General features: G+C 46.5%; 1 protein-coding gene across 6 annotated transcripts in view; it reads left to right on the forward strand.

Moving 5' to 3' along the window:
* Positions 1-11,180: 11,180 nt before the first annotated feature.
* RFT1 (RFT1 glycolipid translocator homolog) overlaps positions 11,181-24,554 on the forward strand; it is a 59,775-nt gene continuing 46,401 nt past the window's right edge. For all 6 annotated transcript variants that reach the window (XM_045192195.2, XM_045192191.2, XM_045192189.2 and 3 more), the window contains exons 1-6: positions 11,181-11,292; positions 15,376-15,461; positions 17,157-17,273; positions 18,355-18,544; positions 19,888-19,989; positions 23,546-23,683. In XM_045192195.2, coding sequence (XP_045048130.2) covers positions 11,230-11,292; positions 15,376-15,461; positions 17,157-17,273; positions 18,355-18,544; positions 19,888-19,989; positions 23,546-23,683 — 696 coding nt within the window. In that variant the 5' untranslated portion in view covers positions 11,181-11,229. The remainder of the gene's footprint in view (positions 11,293-15,375; positions 15,462-17,156; positions 17,274-18,354; positions 18,545-19,887; positions 19,990-23,545; positions 23,684-24,554) is intronic.

Below are 24,554 nucleotides of genomic sequence, written 5' to 3' on the forward strand. Positions count from 1 at the left end.
TGGCACCCAGCTAGGGTGAGGAAGGCAGATTTCCAAAAGGAGAGGGAGCTGAGGGAGCAGAGGATGGATGTCACAGGCAAACCCTTTGATCCTGGACATGTGGCCTCACCTCTCTGGACTTCAGAATTCAATGGGAAAAGAGAAGCCACTCAAGGTATTTAAAACAGAAGGAATTGAATCTAGGAAATCCATTACACAGACCATAAAAAAAAGTGGAGAAGCTATACTGGGAATGGAAAGGCAGCCCGGAGTAACACCATGAGGAAGCCACTCCCCTACCCCCCAGGCTAAAGGAACAAAGAGGGAGGGAGTGGTGTGTCTGTGCCACCCCTGGAGATCCCCCTCCCCAGAATGCAGAGTGGTGGATTTTCCCCACTGTTTCTCAACTGGGTGTTTGTGTCAGCAACTTCCCCATTGAGCACACGCTTCCCTCCCGAGGCCGCAGCTCTGGGGCACACAGCTGCCTGGAAAACCTGCTGCTTCCTCTGCTGGGCTTGTTTGTGAACTGAGAAGCTGGGGCCTGCACATGCCCCTAGAGTGCCCAGGGGGAGAGCCAGGCCTGCGGGGCCCAAACACCAGGGACCTGGGAAGAGAGCTAAGGTCTGTGGCCCTCTGAGCAAGTCCTCAGAAACCCGGGAAGTTGAAATCTCCACCCTACTACCTAGACTCCAAATAGCACCAGTTTGGCAGAATCTTGAGGCCAACGTTCAACCAACCAATGGACACACAAATCTTTACTAAGGCACCATTATGTCTCCTTGGTTTTACCTGACTCCATACCTGTGTGGTGAGTATTATTATATAACCCCATTTTACAGAGGGAGAAATTGAGGCTCTGAAGGGTTAAGTCGGTTGCCCAGAGTCCCTGCACTAAGATGGGGCTGCATTGTTTTACATTTATTCCCTTTCAGCCCTGAGGTATAGTCATGGAGAACCCTTGGCATCCACCACTGCAACATTAGAAGTTTCAAGTACTTGAGAGTGACCACAAGGATTGGGGATCCTGTCATTCGCAGCATTGCTGAGGCATGAATTTGAACCTGTCATAGGCCAAAGCTGGTGGGGGGAGGGAGTGACTGATCTTGAGTCTTCAATGAGGTGAAGCAGGCTGAGCTCTTTGCCGACCCCCTGCGGGAAGGCATGGGGGCTATCAGGCTCTAGGCTCAGGCTACGCATACCCCTCCTACAGTTGCCGGACCCTGAGCCAGTCCCTTTATCTCCTCAGCTATAAGATGAGATACATAATCCTGACCTTGAACAGTTCTTGTGAAGACTGTGATCAAGAATGTAAAGGTCCCAACGTTCCTGGCACACGGTAGGGGCTGTTAGGACAATGATGTTGATGGTGGCTTTGCAAATGGCATAATTCAGGGTTGCATGACTGGTCACGGGGCCTGAGTCCAAGGAGCTCTGAGGACAGGCAGGGTGACCCCAGGGAACCAGGGCAGTTCGGAGGATCCGCATCAGTGAGATGTGAAGGTCAGGCAGGCAGGATGGCTGGGGTGTGTGCTCAGGGGCTGTGGCCTTTGGAGTCACAAAGACCTGGTGTAAATGGCAGCTCTGCCCCTTCCTGGTGGTGTGGCCTCGTGCGAGTTACTTCAACAGAGCCTCCCTTTCCTCACCTCTAAACCGGGGGTGACATCAATACTCATTTCCTAGGGGAGGTTGAAGAGTTTAATCACAACTGTATACCTGAAGCACCTGCACACACATTCACACACACACGAAAGCTCGCACACACTCATATGTGCACTCACACACTAAATCTGCATGCACACACTATTACACCTTCATGTACACTCTCATGTACACTTGCTCATGCCCCACACAACATAGGCGAACACTTGCACACATACACTCATACATTCTCACTCAGACACACTCACATACACTGTCCTACACACAGATGCTTACCCTCGCACTCATACACCCAGTCAAATGGACAGTCACATAAGTTTGCACTCATGCTTGCACACTCATTCGCTCACTGTCATTTATGCACTCACTTGCACCATTCATGCTCTCACATGGACTCACACAGTGCTTACATACTCACACACTCATGCTTGCACATGTTCACATACTTTCACCTATATACAAATTCATTGCACAGTTTCTCACACACATTCACACACTAGACCTACACACAGGCACACACATTCACACGCTCACACTCACACCTGCCCACTCATAAACATACACTTACTGTCACACATGCTCACTCATGCAGTCATGTGCAAACTCATTCAGTCACACACATATGCACTCACACTCACACACTTTCACACAAACCTTTTTGTTGCACAAACCCAACCTCCACCTGTCTGTCACTCTAGAGCTTCCCAGGCCCGGCCTCATCTGATGGCTTTTCCCTGCTCTCTTTTGCCTCTTGGTTCTATTTATTTTTCTTAGCCACGATGAGCATATTTGGAGAAGGATCTATTTTCACCCTATCTGGAAACATATTTCCCCTCAGCCATGAGCTCAGCAAATCAGTGAGAAGGCTCCTGGGCACCATGGCATGCGCTGGGAGGACTGAGACTGCGCCAGGACGGAGGCCAGAGGGCTGCACAGGCCAGAGGGCATCCTGGGGTGGGCCAGACACCCCAGACAGGACTGCTGCCTCTGACATTCTTTTCGGGTAACGCTGAACTCGGGGTGGCTGCTCATAGAGGTAGCTGTGGCTGAAAGAGTCTGGGACCCTTCTTTACTCCTTCCATCTGACCCAGCAGTGCCCCTGGCTTCTGTAACCTCTCTTTTCTATAAGGGAGTTGGGCCTTTATAGATCATTTTTGTCCCTCTCAGTTTTCAGACAAAAAAAATACTATGACTTACATTTAGTGAACATTTTTTCTGCCCCAAACCAGTGTAAAGCCTCCATTTGAGTTTCATAATCACCTTAAGAGATGCGCTATTATTCTTCCATTTCACCGATAAGACAACTGAGGTTCAGAGAGGTCGAGGGACATGCAAAACACACACAGCATTTGGGGTAGAGCAGGGTCCTTCTGTCTCCCTATTGCTTGCTCAGTCCCTAGAAATCTCACTGCCTCTAGCACTCACCCTACAGATATGTCTGGAGGTAACTGGGGACTGTGTAGCTGGCCCTGGCTAGGGGGTGGTAGGCTTAAATTGGGACTTGAGAGTGTGCCTACCACAGGGGTGCCTGCTCTGTTGGTGAGCCGTGCCTAGCCAGCTGCCTGCCAGGTATGGATCACACAGCTGTCAGGTGTGGCAGGCCCCTGAGAGGGTGCATTGTACAGACAGAGCCTCTGAAACCTGAGGCCCTTGTCGTTGGTGCCTCCTCCTTTTTTGGAGCGGCGTTTCTTCCTTCACACACATGCTCCAGTGTGGCAGCCCTGGGGGCCAGAGCGAGGCCAGCCTTCATGCCTCAAGCAGACTCCCTGACTCTGTGTGGCCCTTCCCATCCTCCAGTATGTCAGCACACAGTAGGTGCTCAGTAAATGTTGGCTAAAATAAATAGAATTTTCAAGATTTTATTTATTATTAAAGATTTTATTTATTTATTTTTAGAGAGAGGGGAAAGGAGGGAGAAAGAGAGGGAACGAAGCATTGGCGTGTGGGAGAAACATCAATATGTGGCTGCCTCTCACAGGCCCCCAGCTGGGGACCTGGCCTGTATCCCAGGCATGTGCCCTGACAGATATTCAAACCAGCAACATTTTGGCCCACAGGCCAGTGCTCAACCACTGAGCCACACCAGCCAGGGCAATTTTTTAAATTTTTTTAAAGGGAGGGAGAAAGAGAGGGAGAGAAACATCAATGTGTGAGAGAAACATTGATCGGTTGCCTCTCACCCACCCCCAGCCAGGGACCTGACCCACAACCCAGGCATGTGCCCTTACTAAGTATTGAACTGGTGACCTTTTGGTTCACAGGCTGGCGCTCAATCCACTGCGCCACACCAGCCAGGCAAAAATAAAAAGAATTTTAAAAATGGGCAAAAGATTTGAATAGACATATCTACCAAAAATATATATGAATGGCCAATAAGCACACAAAAACATGGTCAACACCATTAGTCATTAGGGAAGGGCGGGTCAAACAAGGAGAAACCACCTCGTATCCACCAGGATGGTTATGATCAGAAACGTGAGCAATGACACATATTGGTGAGGACTTGGAGAAATTCGAACCCTCATACCCTGCTGGTGGGAACACAAAATGGTGCAGCCACTGTGAAAACCCTGGGTAATTCCTCAAATTGTTCAACATAGAATTTCCACGAGGCCCAGAAATTCCCGCTCCTAGGTAGATACCCAAGAGAACTGAAACGCGTCCACACACAGAGCCGTGCGCAAATGCTCATAGCAGCACTGTTTATAGTAACCGCCGAGGGGAACGGCCCGAGTGTCCATTAGCTGATGAACAAAGCGTGGTATACACACCAAATGGGCCTTATTCAAATATAAAAAGGAATATGTGACACATGCCACAACATGGATGACTCTCAAAAATGTTTTGCTACGTAAAATAATCCAACTGCAAAGGACCTCAGTTTGTATGATAGCATTTATGTAAAATGTCCAGAGCAGGCAAATCCAAAGGGACACATAGCAGAGGAGTGGTTGTCATGAGCTGAGGAGATGGGCGAAAGGGGTGCCTGCTGACGAATACGGGGTTTCTTTTGATGAAAATGGTCTGGAATTAGACAGTGGTGGTGGTCACGCATCTCTGCGAATACACTGACACCCACTAAGTTGTACGCTTTAAAGGGGGTGAATTTCATGGCACCAAATTACAAAAATAAATTCTATTTTAGAATATTTAAATAAGCCGAATAAGAAAAAGTCAAAAGCACCTCAGTGGGGTAGGGAATGGAGGTTCAGAAATATTGAATGCTTTTCCAAGTTCACAGGAAAAAATGTTGCCGGGCCTGTCGATGAAAATGACACCAATAGCTCCTACATGTTGTGCACACTCACTCTACGTACCTGTCCGTGTGGAAGCCTCCACGCGCCTGATCTCATTAATTCTCACCATAATTCACGTGGAAGGTATTATTGTCATCCCCGTTTTACAGATGAGGAAACAGAGGCTCAGAGAAACGAAACGACTTGTCCAAAAGGCATTTACGCTTGGATCAGCTCATCTCCAAATGGTGGGGGGAAATGATTCTATGTGACCTGTTCTGGTTTTTTTTCTGTTCTTATTGCTGTTTGTTTTTTTTTTTTTACATGGCACTGGGGTCCTCAATGCAAGCAGAGAGACAGGACCACCCTTTGGCAGTGCTGCAGTGGCTAAAGGACTGGCAGGGCCCAGGGAGGGCCTGCCCTGCTCCTGGCTTCGCTCTGGTCCCCAGGTTGGGATCCCAGCCTTCTTCAAGGGCAGGTGCTGGTGAGTAGCCTTTGAGAAAATGGCCCAGGAGAGTCTGGGATGACTCTCCATGCAGGACTGCTGTTCCAGAGGGCAGGAAGCACCACGTGTGCTCAGGCTGGAGGCCTCTCCTGGCTCTGACCCAAATTCTTCGGGATTTTGAGTAAATGAGGGCTGCTCTTTTTCACCTCTCTGTGACCTTCCTATATGTGTATCCCTGGGTCCTGAGAGCCAGGCCCAGGGGACAGTTCCTTCCTCCTCACAGCATGTGAGAAGCCCTGGGTATCTGTGCCAGGTCCTTGCCAGCTATGAGTGTGCCAGAGGCATTTCCTCACCAGGAGCTTTTTGATTCAGTTTGTAGGAAATGGTAAAGAGGGGCCTCTGAGGTCTAACAGCCTGGCTCAATCCCAGCTTTCTAATTACTGGCTGGGTAACCATGAGCTTGTCACTTTACTTTTATGAGACTCAGTTTCTTCACCTGTAAAACGGGGATAATAATTCATAAGATTATATAACTATCATAAGCTCACCTCATAAGATTGCTGGGAGAATTGATTGAGGTGATGCATGGAGAGTGGGGGGGCTTGTAGAGTATGGACCATTATTACACTCATGGAGACCGTGTATCCCCAGATATGTATACATATCTGTATGCTTGCACGCGTGCACACCTTCACACCCCCACATATTCGCACATCGCTCCCACGGCATGCGATCTGACATTCACGCTTTCCATCCATGCTCACATGTAAACTCACAAGCATGTTATCAATTCATGTGCATGTATACATCCACCCCCACACAGACTTGATCTAAAGGCAAATACATCCTGCACACACATGCAAGTGAACACATTTTCTTGAATTTGTATTCATTTACACATGCATGTCCACATCTGTGAATCTGCTGTTCTTTTCATGGCTACCAGCCAGGCACTGGCCACAGACCAGTGGGTGGAAGAACTGCTCTCCAGGGCAATCAGAGCCAATTCATGGGTCCTAACAGGCTCAGCAAGTTCCTTACTTTGTGTTCTCTCTGCTTGACCAAGCCCTCTGTCCCTCAAAAACAGCCCCTACAGGAAAGCTCCCCTAATGCCCTGGTCAGAAAGATCTGATCCCCACCCCTGATTTCTCCTTGCCCATTCATTCCACCTCAGCCCACCTGCTATCACTCTCATGTTCTCTCTGAGAAGGACCTTCAGCTCTGAGGTGGCTGTGATAGTGACTCATTCACTCTCATGCCCCTCCCGATGCCCAGCACAGGGTAGCGCTTCAGGAATAGAGGCTGCAGGGGAATGAACCAGGCTGATGGGGGGCATTGCAGGTTACTGTCTTGTCTCTGTACAAATCAATGCCCAGAGGAGCCAGAGCCCCGTGGCTGCTCACCCTCAACCCACCAGCAGACCGTGGGATCCAGTGGCTGCACTGTACAGCCTTCCTAGCACAGAATTTCTCCAAGGCCTCCAGCCCCTGCTGCCCTGAGCGCTGACCCACAGACCAATCCTGAAAACCTCTGGTGGCTGGACAAGCTGGGGACAGATCTCAGGACTTGCTTTGCTTTCATTAAGTAAACAGACTCTTCCAGCTCAGAGATGGAGTCAGACTTCCAAGGTGCCTGAAGATCTGCCTTCAGGCAGTGCTTCTCACAGTCTGGTCCCCTGTATCAGAACCACACAAGATATGGGTTAATGCAGATTCCTATGCCCACTCAGCCTTCCTGAGTCAGAGCTGGTGAGGTGGAGCCAAGGAATCAGATTATCAATAAACACTCTGGCTCATTCCTGGTTACAGGTCTGGAAGCCACACTGCCCCGTGAAAATTCTAGCACCATCATTTACTAGCCCTTAGGCATGTCCTTTAACCTCCCTGACCCTCAGTTTCTTGGCCTGTAAAATGGGGATAATAATGGTGCGTGCCTTGTGGGCCTGCTCTTGGAGTAAAATGAGATCATGAAAGTGAAGTGCCCAGCACAGAGCCTGGGGACACTGAAAAAATGTGGACTATTAGTAGCACATCCATGTTCTCATGTCCGGGGACTTTTGAATGAACGGCAGAGCCCTGAGGTTGTCTTGCAGGGAGGGACCCTGGTGGAGGTCCTCCACCCAAAGGGCAGCAGAAAGCCTTGGCGGGGCAGGACCCTTACTCAAGATGCCCTGCCTCCTAGTGGCTGGTATATTGGACAATGCCCAACTCTTCTGCCTCCACCCACTGAGGTCCAAGGCCCCACTTGCCCTACCTTTTACCCTGCCTCCCTGCCTGCTGGCAGCCTTCCTCTGCCCTGCTGCCTGGGGAGCCTAACTGGCTTGGCACCAGCCCTGGCACTCCCTCCAGCTTTGTAATAAAATAGCCAGCTCTGGTCAGCTTTCCTTGGCAAGGAGGCCACCTGGCATAGACGGCAGGGGGGAGGGGGGAAGCGAGGGGAAACGGCTCCTTCAGTGACTGCCAATTATGGCCTGGTGTTCCCCAAGGATCAATTGCTCCCAAATCAGGGAGAAGACCCTTCTTGTTTGTCTTTCTTCCTTTCCTAGTCCTTCATTATTCATTTGCCCATGCATTTAGTCATTCAGTATTGAAAGGTCTACTGTGCATCAGGCGCTGTGTCTCACCAGGATTAGCAAACTTTTCCTGTAAAAGACCAGATGGTACATATTTTCAGCTTTTGGGGCCAAACTACTCTGCTATTGTAGTAAGAGAGAAGCTGTGGACAATATATAAACAAATGGATGGATGTGGCTATGTTCCAATGAAACTTTATTTGTGAACATCAAAATTTTAATTTCATATAATTTGCATGTGTCATGAAATATTCTTTGTTTGATTCCACCCCCTCCCCAAGCATTAAAAAATGTAAAAACTATTCTTAGCTTGCAGGTCATACAAAGCAGGCCATAGCCAGTGGGCCCATAGCTCACCAGCTCTGAGCTTAGCTCTCCACACAAAGACCATGGAGCGTGCCAGGCCCCGTTGGTGCCAATGTCATTAGCAGAGGCAAGGCCCTTGGAGAAGCTCAGTGCGGAGGTGGGTGAAGCCTCCAGGCCCACTGCGCTGAGCTACTACAGCCCTCCCAGAGTCCATCCCTCAATGTCACATATGTTCTCTGTAGTTTAGATATGGGGACTCTTAGGTCTCCTTCAGGACCAGAAGCTTTTTGAGGGCAGCAACATCACTTTTTTAGCATTTGAAGTCAGAAAGCACCTGGGTTCAAAACCAGCTTGACTGCTCCCTATATGAATGACCTTGGGTGAGCAACATAATATCTCCGTGCCTCAGTTTCCTCATCTATAATAACTGCCTCATGGGTTGTTGAGAGAACAAAGGAGTGCAGTGCTCAGACAAGCACCTGAGGTGAGGTCAGTGGTCAGTGCTGATTGACGGTCATTGCAATCCCTTCTCCCCTACCTACTCCAGAGCCCAGCATGGCTCTGGGCACAAAGCTCCTGTGCACTCTCTCCTTGCTAAGTCTTAACTCTCAGAATGAGAGAAAAAGACCCATGACTACTTGCCCAAGAGCCCCTCAGGGTATATACCCTGGACTTCTTGGAGGCTTTGACCTTCAGACTGAGCTTGGAGCATTTCCCTTTGGCTTCTTTGATCCCAGTGAAATGATTTCCTTGTCCCTCCCATACTAGCCCACCTGGATGGCCAGGGTTAAGAGTGTGTGGACACGAGGTGCTTTTGGCTGGTTCTGCTTCAGGGATGAGCTATGGAGGAGGCAGCTGCTTGGCTGGGGATAAATGGAGCAAAAGCCTACCTCACTTGCCAGTCCAAGGTCCATGGGGTAGGCAGGCTGCCAAGTCAAGGCCTTGGGCATCTTGGCCCTTAGACTGGATACCTCAACCCTCCAACATTTTGCTCTCTTTTCCAGGCATACTGCTATCCCAGGGGGGTGCCTTGTTTGCTCTGTCTCATAGAACATCACCCCTTCCCAACCCTCCAGGAGCCTCCATTACCTTCTCTGGTTTCATTCTTTCACACATAGCACTTATTACTACGTGAAATTTTATTGTTTGTTAGGGTTTTTTTTTTTCCAGTCTCCCTTCCACTAGAATTTAAGCTTCTTAAGGGTCAGACTTTTGTCTACTTTAATTCTTATTATTACCCTCACAGGACAGATAATACTCCCTATTTAATAGTTAAGCATACTGAGGTCACCCGGTTACTGAGTAGCAGAATGAGGATTCAGGGCCAGGCCTTTCTGACAGTCAAAAGCTCACATTCTGAGCCTCCACCATAAGACAGACCTTGATTAATCTGGCAAGATGGGGGTAGGGTGATACATAGGCCTTAAGCCCCACCATCTGTTTCCAGCAGCAGTAAGAGTCAGGAGGTATTTATGGGAGTCCTTGGAACTTTCTCTGCCACTTTTGGAGGAGGCAAGCCAGGTGGGCTTCACTCCTGCCTTCTTGGAGCACACAGGCTGTTTAGACAGAGAAACATACTGTAGTCTCTCCATTGCAAAGCAGATTGTGCCAAGAGCTATAAAGGGTTACGAAGTGCTTTACAGGTGCTGTTTTAGTGTGCTCAGTCAGCTGTAACAGAATACCAGACTCAGTAGCTTAAGCAACAGGAACTTCTTTTTTGCAGTTCTGGAGGCTGGAGGTCCAAGATAAAGTACTGGCTAATTCAGTTTCTGGTGAAAGTCCTCTTCCTGTTTGGAAGCCAGCTGCCTTCTTGCTGCCTCACATGGTGGAGAGAGAGTTCATCTCTCTTTTGTCTCTTCTTATAAGGGCACTCACCCCATTCATTGATGGCTCCGCCCTCATGACATAATTACCTCCCAAAGGCCCCACCACCAAATACCATCACACTGGAGATTAAGGCTTCAACACATGAATTTGGGGAGGACACACATTCAGTCCACAGCAGGAGCTGATGGTGGTACTCAGAAAAGTCAGGACAGTGGGGCCTGGGTGGGTGGGGGATGCCATCAAGGCACTTTGGGCAGAGAGGGCAGCAGGAGCAAAGGTCTATGAAACAGGGCCAGTTTGAGGAACAGTAAGGGCTTGTAATGCTCTGAGCCTAGAGCGTGTTGAGAAAGGGCAGTGTTTATATGTAAGGTGGTTGAGAAGGTAGGTCAGGGTCAAATCACTGAAGGCCTGAAAGAGATTGGGGAAGATTGGGCTTCTAAAGTCTGCATTGCAAATAGTAACACCAACAGAAGAACTGCTGAGTGTGTGTGTAAGGTGTTTTACATTTCAGAAAGCACTTCCAGCCCATTCTTCTGCTCTGTCCTCACAACAGGTAGAGTGCAGGCAAGAGAGGCAAGTTTAGGGTCAGGAGCCCTGGGATCTGCTCCACCCAGGGATAAAACGTGTACGTTGGAACGCGTCACTTCACATCTCCAGTCTCAACTTACTCGTCTGACAACAAGGCCCGATTCTCGGCACTTTAGGAAGGATTCCACAAAACCACACATGTGAAAATACTGTATTTAACTTCTGGTCCTCAGTTATTTCTCTGTTAGGTTGGGTCAAATCCTGTCCAGTCTAATTCAGGGGCCCGTGGCTGCGATTCTGTAGGCAAAGGCCAAAAGGTAAGAATCTTATTAATGAGGTCAGAGAAGTTAGGGTTTTTTGGGTGGTAGACTGAGAGCCTCAGAGAGGGAGCTTTGTCTACTCTACAGCGTTTCTTCGTGCCGGCTACGACTTAACTGAGACAGGTAAGGGTAGACACAGAGAGCGCGGCACAAACTAGTAGGAAAAGGAGAGGATAGGCGACGCAGGAACACTGACGTACCCCAACCCAGTCCACTTAGAAGGCCCATACTTCTCGTTCCCCGCCTTCCGTCCCAAAATGACCAATCAGCGAGCGAGCTGCTCCGTGACGCTATCTTCTCGCGACGGAGCCAGCTGACAGCGGCGTTTCCTGGTGACAGTCCCCCGGCGCCGAGGCGATGGGCAGTCAGGAGGTCCTGGGCCAGGCGGCCCGGCTGGCCTCCTCCGGTCTGCTCCTGCAGGTACTTTCTGCCCGGCCAGCCCCACGCCATCCCGCAGCTGGGATTCGCGGGGAGCCCACCTCCGGGCGGACTCCATCCTGGTGTGGATTTGGCTACCCGAGGGGTTCGACAGAAGGTGGAGGCAGAAAGGGGGCTCCTGGGCCCGGAGTTGGGAGACTGGGTCAGAATTCTGATTAGGAGATTGCAGATAAGCCACTTTCCTTTTGAGAATTGTAGTTCCCATATGACAGTAGGAGAGAGATCAGGTAGCAGGTTGGTTGTGGTGCTGTAGAATCTGATGTTTTTTTAAGGCAAAGGGTTAATTTTCTCCATGCTCCACCCCTTACCCTGAAACATCTTCCTCAAACTCTCTGACTTCCACTGAGTTCAGAGAGACAGTATGGCACAGCTAAGAACAGGCACCTCAGGCAGGCCTGAATTGAAATCCTAGTTCTGCCATGCACTTGCTGCATGAACCGGGACGAGTGACTTCACCTAATAGGCCTCCGCTCCTCATTGGGAAAAGGGGGTATGAATACTACCTAGCTCATAAGATTGCTGCTAGGCTAGATTAAAGTTATTCAGATAATTGCACTTAACACAGTATCTCTTAGTGTGCACTTAGCACACGTTGGCTGTGCCTTCTGGCTATGTGACCTTGGACCAATCACTTCCTCTTCTTGGTCCTAATTTTCCTCATCTGTCAGATACAGTATATGCCAGATGGTCCAAATGATATATAAAGATTCTTTTAACCCAAGGAGCTGGTCATTCTAAGTCAAGTGGCTCAATTTCTCTGTGTCTCACTGTTGAGCCGTCCAACCCTTCCTCACAAAAGTCCTGAAACCACCTTCTCCTTTATCTTGTAGAGTCAATCTTTCACATGGAGGTTAGGAGAAACAACAAGGCAGGCTTGAGCTCAAGTTTGGGCCTTGTTACTTGCTAGGTGCCCATCCTTGGAAAGATCACTTGACTTCTCCGAGCGTCAGTTTCCTCATCTTTAATGAGAAGAATATTGCTACCTCATAATGTTGTTAGGGAGATTAGATGAAATTCCTGTTAGGTGCCTGATACATTATAAATACTCAATAAATGGTAGCTATTTTTTGTAATAATGGTCATTAGAATTTTTTAAATGGTCATCGTAGGAATGAAATGACATTGGGCAACTCACTTGGCTCTGTCTTACTTGCATCATGTGCATTTACTTGGTTGCTTTTAAGGATCAAATAATTAACAGATGTGAAATAACTCTTTTTTAAACTGTAAATTCCTTTGCAAAGTGAATTTGCAAAGTGCAGACTGTTACCAATAAAAGCCACTATGTGGAGCAAATATTGGGTAGCGTGAGCAACCTCAGAGCTTCATTAGCTCAAACTTTCACTCAAACCAATTAAGAGACAGGGAAAAGCCTGAGACATTAGGTTTTTTACAAAAGGATAACTTTGATTTTGGAGTTAACATAAACATGTGTATGTGGTTTTTTTAAAAAATAGCCATCCTGGCCAGGTGGGTAAGTTGGTTGGAGCGTCATCTCATACACCAAAAAGGTAGCAGGTTCGGCCCTGGCCTGTGTGGTTTGGTTGGAGCATCGTCCTGTAACCGAAGGGCTGTGGGCTTGATTCCCAGTCAGGGCATGTGCCTAGGTTGTGGGTACAGTCCCTGTCCAGACGTACATCCCTGGTCTGGGCATGTATAGGAGGCAACCAATCAATGCTTCTCTATTGCATCGATGTTTCTCTCTCTCCCATCCTCTCTCTAAAGAGCAATGAAAAATGTCCTTGGATGAAGATTTAAACAAATTTTTTTTTAAAGTTTGCAGGTTTGCTCTCCCGTCAGGGCACATACCTAGGTTGCGGTTTTGATCCCAGTCAGAGCATGCATGGGAGACAACCAACTGATGCTCCTCTCCCCATGCCCCCCTCCCTTCCCCTGTCTCTAAAAAGTCCTTGGGTGAGAATTAAAGAAAAAAAAAATAGCCGTAATCTTTAGGTTTGTCGTGTGTTTTGTTCAATCTTGTATGTTTTCTCAATTTACAATGCAGACTCTTGAGTTAATTTTGCAATTACATTGTAATCTTCAAGAATTTGAGAGTTTCTTCTCTGTCATAACCCTGAGTTGGCCACAGTGAAAGTATTAATGACTCTTATCTGTATGATCTGTATGCATATTTTCAAAAATGCTTTTACCTACACAGTCTTGTTTGATCCTTGTTATCACGCCTGTAAGATAAGCAGCCTCATTAGATAGGAGGATGATGGGGCAAACGGTTAAATGGTGACTGGAGATGTTCAGCTGAATGGGTTTTTCCATTAACAGCTCTATGAATTGGCTTCAAACCTCTAAAACTGAGTACAGAATTTGGTGTGTATGTATGTTCAAGGGTGGGCAAAAGTACGTTTACAGTTGTAATACAAATAATACAATAATTAATAAATAATAATAGAGTAAACTGTGTTTCATGCACTCACACCTGTAAACCCACTTTTGCCCACCCCCGTATGTACCTGCATGTCTCTAATGAGAGCTACAGAGCTTTCAGCAGACTCACAAAAGGTCACATTTGACTCCATAAATGTAAATATTGTGATACCTTGGCTTTGGAGACCTTGCTGCTCTGTGACACTTCAGCGACATTGTTAAACTGCACTCTCCCTTTTTGGTCATACCTTTCCCCGAAAATTTGCAGTCTTTAGCGGTTCATTGGCGCACTTTGATTGCCTAAGGTTGCAGTTGTCCATGGGTAACTCTTAGAGCGCTGCACAGAAAAGTGATGTCTTCTGCTGTCAGGCGCACTTGAGTTACCCTTGTGGTGCTGCTGGGACACAGCGGGAGGGTCCCTCAGTGTGAGGCTGGCCTCCCAGCCAGCAACCCCATTGCGTGACCCCATCTAATTGCAACCTCTTCTCTGTCTCCTAGGGAGAATTCTTTGCTAAGGTGGTTTTCTACAGACAGGTTTGAAAGTCTCAGGATATATTCCTTTCTTTTTTTAAAAAACAGATTTTATTTATTTATTTTTAGAGAGGGAAAAAGAGGGCGAGAAACATCAATGTGTTGTTGCCTCTCGCACATCCCCAACTGGGTACCTGGCCTGCAACCCAGACATGTGCCCTGACTGGGAATCGAACCAGCACCCCTTTGGTTCGCAGGCTGGCACTCAATGCACTGAACCACACCAGCCAGGGCGGATATATTCCTTTCAAATGGTAATAGCTGGATTCTGTCCCTCTCCCCACTAGCCCCCCTCCCCCCATTTTACGTTATCTTGTTAATGCAGTGGTCATTTAAGGGTATTTCAATTCCTCTCTGGAAAATGGCAAATATTCAGTAGATAAATACAGCCTTTTCTGGTTTCTAATTGAAAACTGGAGTTCAGAGAGATTAAATGTCATTAGCAGAATTCCCAGATACAGGCGGGTAGAGAAGAAAGAGAATTAGACCCCTTGATTACTAGTGAGTCTGCTATACCCTGCAGGCTAGCACTTGCTAAGTGTGTGCTATTTCTAAACAGGCTGGAGGGAGGCGCATTGTGAAGCACTAACTAAAATTCTCTTTCTGCCTCCTGGAGTGCCTGATGTCGAACCCAAAGAAATTCCCCGAGTCTGTCAGTGCCTTCCTCTTCTCATGAGTAAATTAGGGTTTACTGTTGGGTTTTGGACCACTGCCCAGCCATGCCAAGAGACCCTAAGGAATGAAATTTGGGGGGAAAATGCAGACAGATTGAGTGTTTCAGAAAGGGCCTCCCCTCCATGGCAAAGCTGCTGTGTGTCATTCCACTAGGAAGAGCAGCCACGTTGTTTTCATTTCAGCAAAGTAAACACTTCCAACATAATTTGTTCTTTTCTAATAAAAATTTTATTTATTTTTAGAGAGATGGGAAGGGAGGGAAAATAGAGGGAGAGCAACATCGGTGTGAGAGAAATACATGGATGGGTTGCCTCTCCTACATGCCCTTACCGGGGACCAAACCACAACCTGGCCACGTGCCCTGTCCTGGAATCCAGCTGGTGGGTTTCACTTTGTGGGACAACGCCCAACCAACTGAGCCATACCAGCCAGGGCCCAACACAATTTATTCTTAGGTATTTTTCTTTTTTTTCTTAGGTGGTGTTTCGGTTGATCACCTTTGTCTTGAATGCATTTATTCTTCGCTTCCTGTCAAAGGAAATCCTTGGCATAGTGAATGTCAGGTGAGGAGGGACATGCCCTAGTATTGTCCACAATTCACATGCCTAGTCAGATTTTGCTCTGTGCCTCGGATTTTAGAAGCATGGCCATTGACTAGAGTCAGTGTTTTAGTGGTGGGCTGAGGAGGAGCATGCTGGGGTAGGGGACTGAGCGGGGGAGTTGCTTTTAATGGACCCATGGAGTGTTTTCCATTAGCAGCCTCTAAATGCACAAGTCCCTGCCAGCATTTTCCTGTTTGCCTGTTCTTAGAACCCAGGAGAGGAGTGGGAGTAATTCATTGCAAACCCTGTCTCAGGTATAATTCTGTGTTCTTTTCCTGCTGACAGCAAAAGAAGCAGGAATTCTGTAGTTTGCGAGGATGTACTTTGTAATCTCAGGGCTGGTACAGCTACTGTCCTTCCTTCAGTGAATTTTTAAATAGAAAACGGTAGCTGAGATAAGAGCTTGGGTCCTTGTCATTAGCTCCTTGGAGGCTCTGAGCTGACTTGCTTTGTCTTTAGACTCAGTTTGTTTCTCCTACTCTCCTCCTTTCTGTGCAAGGACACCCACACATGTTTTGTATTCACAAATGCCACAAAGGTGGATGAAGTGATGTGAGTGCACAGAATAGCTCATCTTCTCGGATGTGTCCTCATGTCCTGATAAATAAGACAGTATGTTCCAGACAGCATTTCACACCAAATACCTACCAAACATATGCTCTTTGCACTGTTCTTGGAGCTTAGTGAAGGTTCTTAAACATTGATGGGCAAAGGAATCATCTGGGAAGCTTTGCAACTAGGTAAGGCTGAGGAGGGGCCCAGGAATCTGAATTTTTGACAAGCTCCTCAAGTAATTTTGAAGTAGGGTCCATACTTTGAGAGCTCTTTTAAAAGCAGGAAGGAAAAGATCAAATCTTCCTAGGTGCTCAGCTTTAAAGCAGTTTGGGCCTCTCTCCATCTAGTCTCCTCTGGATTGGCAGGTCCCTGTTTTAATGGCCCTTGTCTGGCCAGCTGCCTGCTCAACTATGGTTCCTCATTCGAAATGTTGGACAGAAGCACTGGGTAGCAGGGTGGTCCTTGGACAACGTCAGAAACCTTAGCTGTGGGCTACCCCCGCTCTGGCTTCATCTGGGCCACGCATGGCCTATTGAGGAAGGGAAACCTCAGCTTCTCCTCACTAAGGTGCAGGAGGGTCCACCTAGGTGCTGCCAGCCTGGGAGGTACACAGGCAAGCCTTGCTGACCTGGGCTGCAGCAGCCTCCATCACAGCTGCCAGCCTTTTTGCCTGTCCTAAGATTCTTTTGGCCAGAGTCCCCACTCAGTAGAGCCTCAGCTTCATTCACAAGGGCTATTGGGCCACTAGTCTTGGAGTCCCCTTGCTGTGTGGGGTCACATCTTATCCTTTTCCTTACAGTCAGAGCCACACCTCTGCCTATAGCCATAAAGCCTGCAAGCTCTGGGGACCGCTGTTGTGTAACTCTATCCCAGGCGTGAGTCTGTAGACACACACTCAAGTGTCCCTTATTTGGTTCCTAATTCTGTTGTTTGAGTCGATTAGACTAGTGAGGGGCCCTATAAGAACTCATGGTCTTCCACATCACCACCACTGATTTATGATGACCAAGACTTTTTTCTCCCTGTTGCTGGTAAAATCTCAGAACTGTTCTCTTAAAAAAAAGAACTAGAGACCTTATTGATTTCTGCTTTTCCTTACAGGTTAACACTGCTTTACTCGACCACCATCTTCCTGGCCAGAGAGGCCTTCCGTAGAGCGTGTCTGAGTGGGAGCACCCAGCGAGACTGGAGCCAGACCATCAACCTCTTGTGGCTAACGTGAGTTGTGCTTTGTCAGGAGACAGTTCTGAAGGCAAGTGTAACCAAATATTACAAATTAAAAAGCAACAGTTGCCTAAAGCTGAATTGTCTCCAGCTTTGGTTTTGCGGTGGGTTTCTGGGGACTTGGTATCTGATGTTTTCTCTGGATGGCCAGGAGCCAGAGGAGGCTCCACATGGGGGCTTCTGGGACAGGCTTCTAGCCCTAGCTCTCCCCTTTGTGGAGGTTGTTTCTGCTGTTCCTGATCCCCAATCTGGGCCCCCTGAGCCTGTGCCGTCTTTTTTATTCCTAATCTTTTCCCTCTGTGGTATTTTCTGAGCTTTTAACAACCACTTAGTATTTTTTGAAAGCCTTTTAGGAATTTCAGTATATCTTTCTTCAATTCTGTTATGTTGGTTTCAGTTCGGAGCCTTTTAGAATATTCTTGAAGACGAAGTACATTAGCTAAAAATTATAATAGCTTTTCTGCAGTTAACTCCCTGCAGGGAGGGCTGGTGGTTGAGGCTGTTTCCCAGTATCACTCCGATTGCCTCATGGAAATGACTTTCCTAAGGGCTGGTAGGCTTTCATTTTACGGGAAGAATGACTGTTGACTACCAGTCATCTTTAAGTGCTCTGTGGTACACATGTGAAGGCATACTGTGTACTGGCCTGTTGGTCATTTGGGTGTAAGTACCAGCTGTATACTGTGTTTTAGTGCTTCTAAGTGGGAACAACAGGCACACACTTTTGGGGAATTTTGCTTTTTGAGTGAGTGTAACACAGTGGATAGAAATGTAGCCTGGCATTAGACAGATCAGGATTGGGTCGTGCGTCTGCCCTTCACTAGCTATTCATGACCTTGGCCAAATTACCCAGGACCCAGCCTTAGTTTCCTCATCATTTAAATGAAGATAATGACAGGATCATTGTGAAGTATCCGTGAGATAAAGGGGTACTGAGCACGGAGTTAAGTGCCTTATAAAGAATTAGCCATTTTATTATCATAACTATATTTCTTTTCTGTTCAGTGTTAGTATTTTAATATATACTTATGTTGTTATATTTATCATATTAAAAACACTTTCCCCCCATTTCCAGAGTCCCTCTGGGTGTGTTTTGGTCCTTGTTCCTGGGCTGGGTCTGGTTACGATTGCTCGAAGTGCCTGACCCTAATGTCATCCCCCACTACGGAGCTGGAGTGGTGTTGTTTGGTCTCTCAGCTGTGGTGGAACTTCTGGGAGAGCCCTTCTGGGTCTTGGCACAAGCACATATGTTTGTCAAGCTCAAGGTCAGTATGCCTTCTGTTGTGAATGGGAAAAGTAAGGGTGATTTTTTTTTTAAAAATGCCTTAGTAAGAGAGAATGATGTTTTTCAGACTTGCATCTAAAAAGTCTGTCCTAAGTCTGTCTTGGAGAAAGGTACGGTGATAAGCTTAGTTCATTCACTTGAAATTTGGCAGATGGTCCTGGGCTGGAGTGGCTCAGTGGATTGAGCACCAGCCTACAAACCAAGGGGTCGCCAGTTCAGTTCCCAGGCAGAGCACATACGTGGGTTGCAGGCCAAGTCTGCAGTAGGGGGTGCTCGAGAGGTAACCACACATTAGTGTTTCCCTCCCTCTCTTTCTCCCTCCCTTCCCTTCTCTAAAAATCAATCAATAAATAAAATCTTTAAAAAAAAAAAAAGAAATTTGGCAGATGGGCTGAGCTGAAGTTTACCTTTGCTATGCTATTAATGAAAAAACAGACTTAGTGTTATTTTAGATCAGACTTTAAACCCTGGCCAGGTAGCTCAGTTGGTTAGAGCATTGTCCTGGTAAGCCAGGGTTGTGGGTTCCATCTCTGGTCAGGGCACGTACAAGAAGCAATCAATGAATGTGTGAATGAGTGGAACAAGTCAATGTTTCTCTCCCTCTTTCACCTCCTCCCTCTCCCTCCCTCTCTCTCTCTCTCTCTCTCTGTCACTCTCCTCCCTCCCTCTCCCTCCCTGTTTCTCTCTCTCTCTCCCTTCCTCTCTCTAAGATCAATAAAAAGAAAAAAAATTGGGGGAAGGTGAGAGGGATTAAGCAAAAAGGAAAAAGGACTCGTGGACATGGACAACAGTGTGGGGATTGTGGTGGGGAGGGGATATAAGGGGACTAAATAGTAATGGAAAAAATACAATAAAGATTAAATTTACAAATAAAGAAAAAAATTAAAGAATTTAAGAGGACTGTAAAGGTTTTTCAGATTTTTCTATTGATCCTATTTTTTGTTCTATACGAATATTAACTTCTCTCTTCATCTTTTAAAGTATATAATATGATCTGTACAAAAGAATGCATATAACATACATGTAAATCTTTTTTTTAAGATTTCATTTATTTAATTTCAGAGAGAGAGGAAAGGAAGGAGACGGAGAGGGAGGGAAACATCAATGTGGGAGAGAAACATTGATCGGTTGCCCTGACTGGGAACTGAACCCACGACCTTTCAGCCTACAGGCTGATGCCCAACCCACTGAGCCCCACCAGCCAGGGTCATCCCAGATTGTCTATTTGGCATTCCTTTGCATCTTTTAAAACAGTCTTTAGTAACGTTTTTGCATAGTTTTTTGTAATGTTTGTAAAGTGCACTCTTTACTGCCTGTTTGCAGGTGATTGCCGAGAGCCTGTCGGTGATCCTCAGGAGCGTGCTGACAGCTTTTCTCGTGCTCTGGTGGCCTCACTGGGGACTCTACATTTTCTCTTTGGCCCAGGTAATAGTTATGGCTTTTAACTTTTGTATCACCTGGTTTTCCACCTGTTTTTTCCTTCCTGTTCCCATTACTGCACCGTTTATGTTGAAGTATTCGTGCACGTGAAGAAAGCCAGACGCTCCAGAAAGATGGCCTTGACACTGCTTCTCCTCTGGCTGCCATGTTTACCCTGCCGCACACACCGACACCGCTGGTGTCCCCAGAACCTGGTGAAGGCCACACACCAGGCCTAATGGTTAAACGTAAAACTCCTGTAGATCCTCTGCGGGCAAGTCCGAACCAAACCGACCTTTGATCGTCTGCCTTAGGAAGGGGAACGAGAGCAGTAAGTGGACGGGGTGGGCCTCAAATTGCACTTGTGTTATTTTCCCTGGATTTCAACCAATTGTTTTCAGAATAGGAGGGAACTCTGCCAAGCTGTTTTAAACTTAGATTAAGATCTTACATAATTCGTCCCTGGCTGGGTTGCTCCGTTGGTTGGAGCATCGTCTGGTACACCAAAAGGTTGCGGGTTCCATCCCCGGTCCGGGTGTGAGGCGATCGATAGATGTTTCTCACTCACATCGATGTTCCTCTCTCTCCCCCAAGCCCCCACTTCCTCTCTCTCTCTAAAACCAATGAAAAACATGTCCTCAGGTAACGATTAAAAAAGAAAATCTTACATAATTCCGAGGGCGTGAATCAAGTTTTAGTAGGTACCTTTTCAGTTTTAGCAGTTTAGGCTCGTTTTTGTCTTACTGTTTTCTAGTCTAGTTCACATTTCTAGTTCTAATAAAATACAAGTAGAGTACAAGTGCTAATTAAAAATGAAATCTAAGATCAAATAGTTACAAAGCAGTTTGTAATTTTTCTTAATGTATAGGAAGATAAGTTAAAATTTTTAGTAATGATGCATGTGAAAACCTTTCCCATGTCCCAGGCAAAAACTACAAATATTTTGGGGAAACATGGAAGAGCTAGATTTAAAATTAATAGAATAGGAATGAGAAATGCCTCCTGAAAGCAATTTGCAAACGATCACATATTTTAGATAAATTATTTGTGATTATTTTTGCCACATTTTGTTAGCCTCAGAACCACAGTTCCCAACATTCATCATATTTTTGGTGCACTCTCCCTAATAGGACAGGAGGGCCACACAGACACCCAGTTATTAGTTGACTCTTCCTGGAAAGGCACTTTCATTATGACTTTCTTATTCATAGCTCCCACCCAGGACATGTCATGCATAGGTCATATGTCAGCAAGGCCTGTTCTGAGTTTATTTGCTTCCTTATCATAAGCCTTCTGAGAGCTTTTCTCTGGTACATTCTCTGTCAACTTATGCATTAGCGGTCTAAGAGCCAGCGGCACCTCCTATCAGCAGGCAAGCCACAACCTGGGATTGCCTTTGACCTGCCAACAGGTTCTCCCTCAGATAGCCACCCCCCCACCCCAGCAGCAAATGTCAAATAAAAGGGTCACTTTGGAATTTATAAAGAATTTTTACAGCTCAACAACAAAAAGACGAGCCACCAAATGGGAGAAGATGGACAAATAAATGGCCAATAAGCCCATGATAAGATGTTCAACATTATTAGTCATTAAGCAAATGTAAATCAAAACCACACTGAGATACCACTTTACACCCATTATTAGGATGGCTCTTATCAGAAAGAAAAGCCAGAAAACAAGTGTTGAGAAAGACATGAAGAGATCGGAACCATCATACGTTGCTAGTGGTAAAATAAAATGGTGCAGCCACTGTGGAAAACAGTTTGGTCGTTAAATGTAGAACTGCCAAATGACCCAGCACTTTCACTCCTAGGTATACACACAAAAGAATTAGAAAGAGTTGTTCAAACAACTTGTACATGGATATTCAATCAATACTATTCACAGCTGATGAACAAAATGCCCAACTGATGAACAAAACATGGTGTATCCGTATATAGGAGAATGTTAGTTAGCTGTAAAAATGAAATACTGGTACATGTTATAACATGATGAACCTTGAAAACATTTTACTGAGTGAAAGAAACCAGACACCAAAGGCCACCCATTGTATGATTCCATTAACATGTAATCTCCAGAATGGGCAAGTGCAGAGAAACAGAAAGCAGATTAGTGGTTGCCAGGGGGTGGGGGAAATGGAGAGTGACTGCTTAATGGGTGCAGAATTTCCTTTTGGAGTGAGGGAAATGTTCTGGAATTAGATAGTGAAGGTGGAGGAGGGAGCTGGGAAAGGGTACTTATCGCAGGATGTTGGCAGCGGATGGGGCGGCTCACAGCAGTGCTGCTGTGTCCTAGAGGACTCGCGGCATGAAAGGAGGGTCTGGGGGGAAATGGGTGCTCGAAAGGTACAAACTCCCAGTTATTAGATAAATAGGTACTGGGTGTGTAATGTACAACAGGATGATTATAGCTAACACTGCTGTATGATATATAGGAAAGTTGTTAAGATAATAAATTCTGTGAGTTCTTATCACAAGAAATTTTTTCCCTTCTTTTTATTGTGTCTGTGTGAAAGGATGGATGCTAGCTGAACCTATTGTGGTAATTATTTTATAATAAGTATAAATCAAACCATCATGCTGTAAGACTTAAACTTATACAGTGATGTCTGTCAATTATTCCTTGATAAAACTGGAAAAAAAAAAAAAAAAAGAAGAAGAAGAAGAAGAAGGGAAGTGGCTGGCAGGCTCTGTTCCCAAGCATGGATAGGAGAGGTGTATGGACAGCAGAGGAGCCCAAACCTGCTGAACCGAGACTCCTCCTTGTCCTTGCTCTGTGCCTTTCCAGCAGGTGTTTCCAGATTGAAAAGGGGGCCTGGAAGTCCCATTTCTTCTTGAGCTAGTGTGTACTGTTGTTTTCAGAGGGAAAGAGGGTAGAAAGGAGTTTGTGAAAAGGGGCTCTTTGAATACTTCTCCCTAACCGGCAAATAAACCCCCAGGCTGCTGCTCCTGGCCAAATCCTTCATCCTCTGTCCTGGATGGATGGGGGCAACGTGGGCTCTCTTATCATTCCACTTTTCCCTCCCCATCCTATAAAGCTCTTGCCCTCTCCATGCATGCAAGGGGCAAGGAGGAGAGAGCTTGCAGCTCAGTTTTGCTTTGTAATCACAATGTCACAGGTGTGTGGGCTTTATGGAAAAATCTCCAGTACTAGGTGATGGATATTAGCCTAGCCAGGACACATGGGTCCTCACAGTGTGTTGTCTAGGAGGGAGAGCTGGTTCTTTGGCCAAGTGCAAATCCTTCGAGGACATATCTGACATCCATGTGGCAGTTGGCACTAATGGAGATCTGTCATGGAAATTATGTTCCGTTTGCCCAGAAGAACTTTTCTCCCAGGCAGGTGCAGTCCCTTGCACGCTTTCCCCAGAGATGCTGCAGTGGAGCTCGGTCTTACGAACAGACCAGAGGGTGAGGCATGTGTTAATAGAAGGTGCAGTTAATTAAGACTGTTCTATTTCTTGATTGGCCTTTGAGGTCAAATTAATAGGCATATCTTAATTATGCCTATATTAAAATAATGCGATTTAAACCCATTATTTTCTTTTTTTTTTTTTTTCCAGCTTTCCTATACTGCAGTTCTGGTGCTCTGCTATGTCACTTATTTCAAAAAGTTACTGGGTTTTTCAAAATCGACCAAGCAACAAACTCTTCCTGTCTCCAGAATGACAGATCTGTTACCCAATATTCTGAGAAGTAGAGTAAGTGATGTATTTTTTGCCTCTTATCATTTTAGTCACAGATGCTGGTTATCCTTGAGGGAAAGAAACTACAACTTGATTATTTATTATTATAGTAGTAAATATAATTTAATAGCTGATATTTATTGAGTGTTTGCCACGTGCTTAGCCAGCGTTTCTAAATCTTGGCACTGTTCACATTTTGGGCTGGGTGATTCTTTGTTGTAGGGGCTGTCCTTTGCATTGTGAGACGTTTAGCAGCATTCTCGATTTTTACCCATTGGATGCCAGTAGCTACCACCCCCGGCTACAACAACCAGTATCTCCATGCACTGCCAGTGTCCCCTGGGAGGCAAAACTGCCCCGACTTGAGAACCAGTGTGCTAGGCCCTATGCTGAGTATTCTTCATGCCATTGTTTATATCAACTCTCTGAGGCTGACGCTATTGTTTATATTTTATTGTTGGAACTGAGGCTTAGTGGTAAATACCTGCCCAAGGTGAGGGTCAGAACGAGGACAGGAGCCTAGAGTGGCTTGAATCCCTGCAGAACACAGACTGTAACCACTGTGCTCCACTGTCTCTGTTTAGCCTCTGGTTTCTCCCAGGATTGAACTCTGGTGCAGACACTCCAGAGTGTGATAAAGCAGGGATGACCTCTGCAGGTTCCTTCATCTCGTGTCAGGCCTGTCTGTCAGGGGGTGCACTTTCCCATGTAGACCCCTGAGGATTCTTCGTGCTGACTTGTGGGGGTGAGGGATAATCTCTTTCTACTCAACTCTTCAACTCTCAGTCCATTCTACTGTTATTTCCTGACTCTGTGGGGTCGGTGCTGCTGTCTGCGGCCTTGCAGTTGCAGATGTGATGTTACACTGCATCACCTCTGTTCCTCT

This window comes from Desmodus rotundus, chromosome 8 (assembly GCF_022682495.2).
Source record: "Desmodus rotundus isolate HL8 chromosome 8, HLdesRot8A.1, whole genome shotgun sequence".
NCBI lineage: Eukaryota > Metazoa > Chordata > Mammalia > Chiroptera > Phyllostomidae > Desmodus > Desmodus rotundus.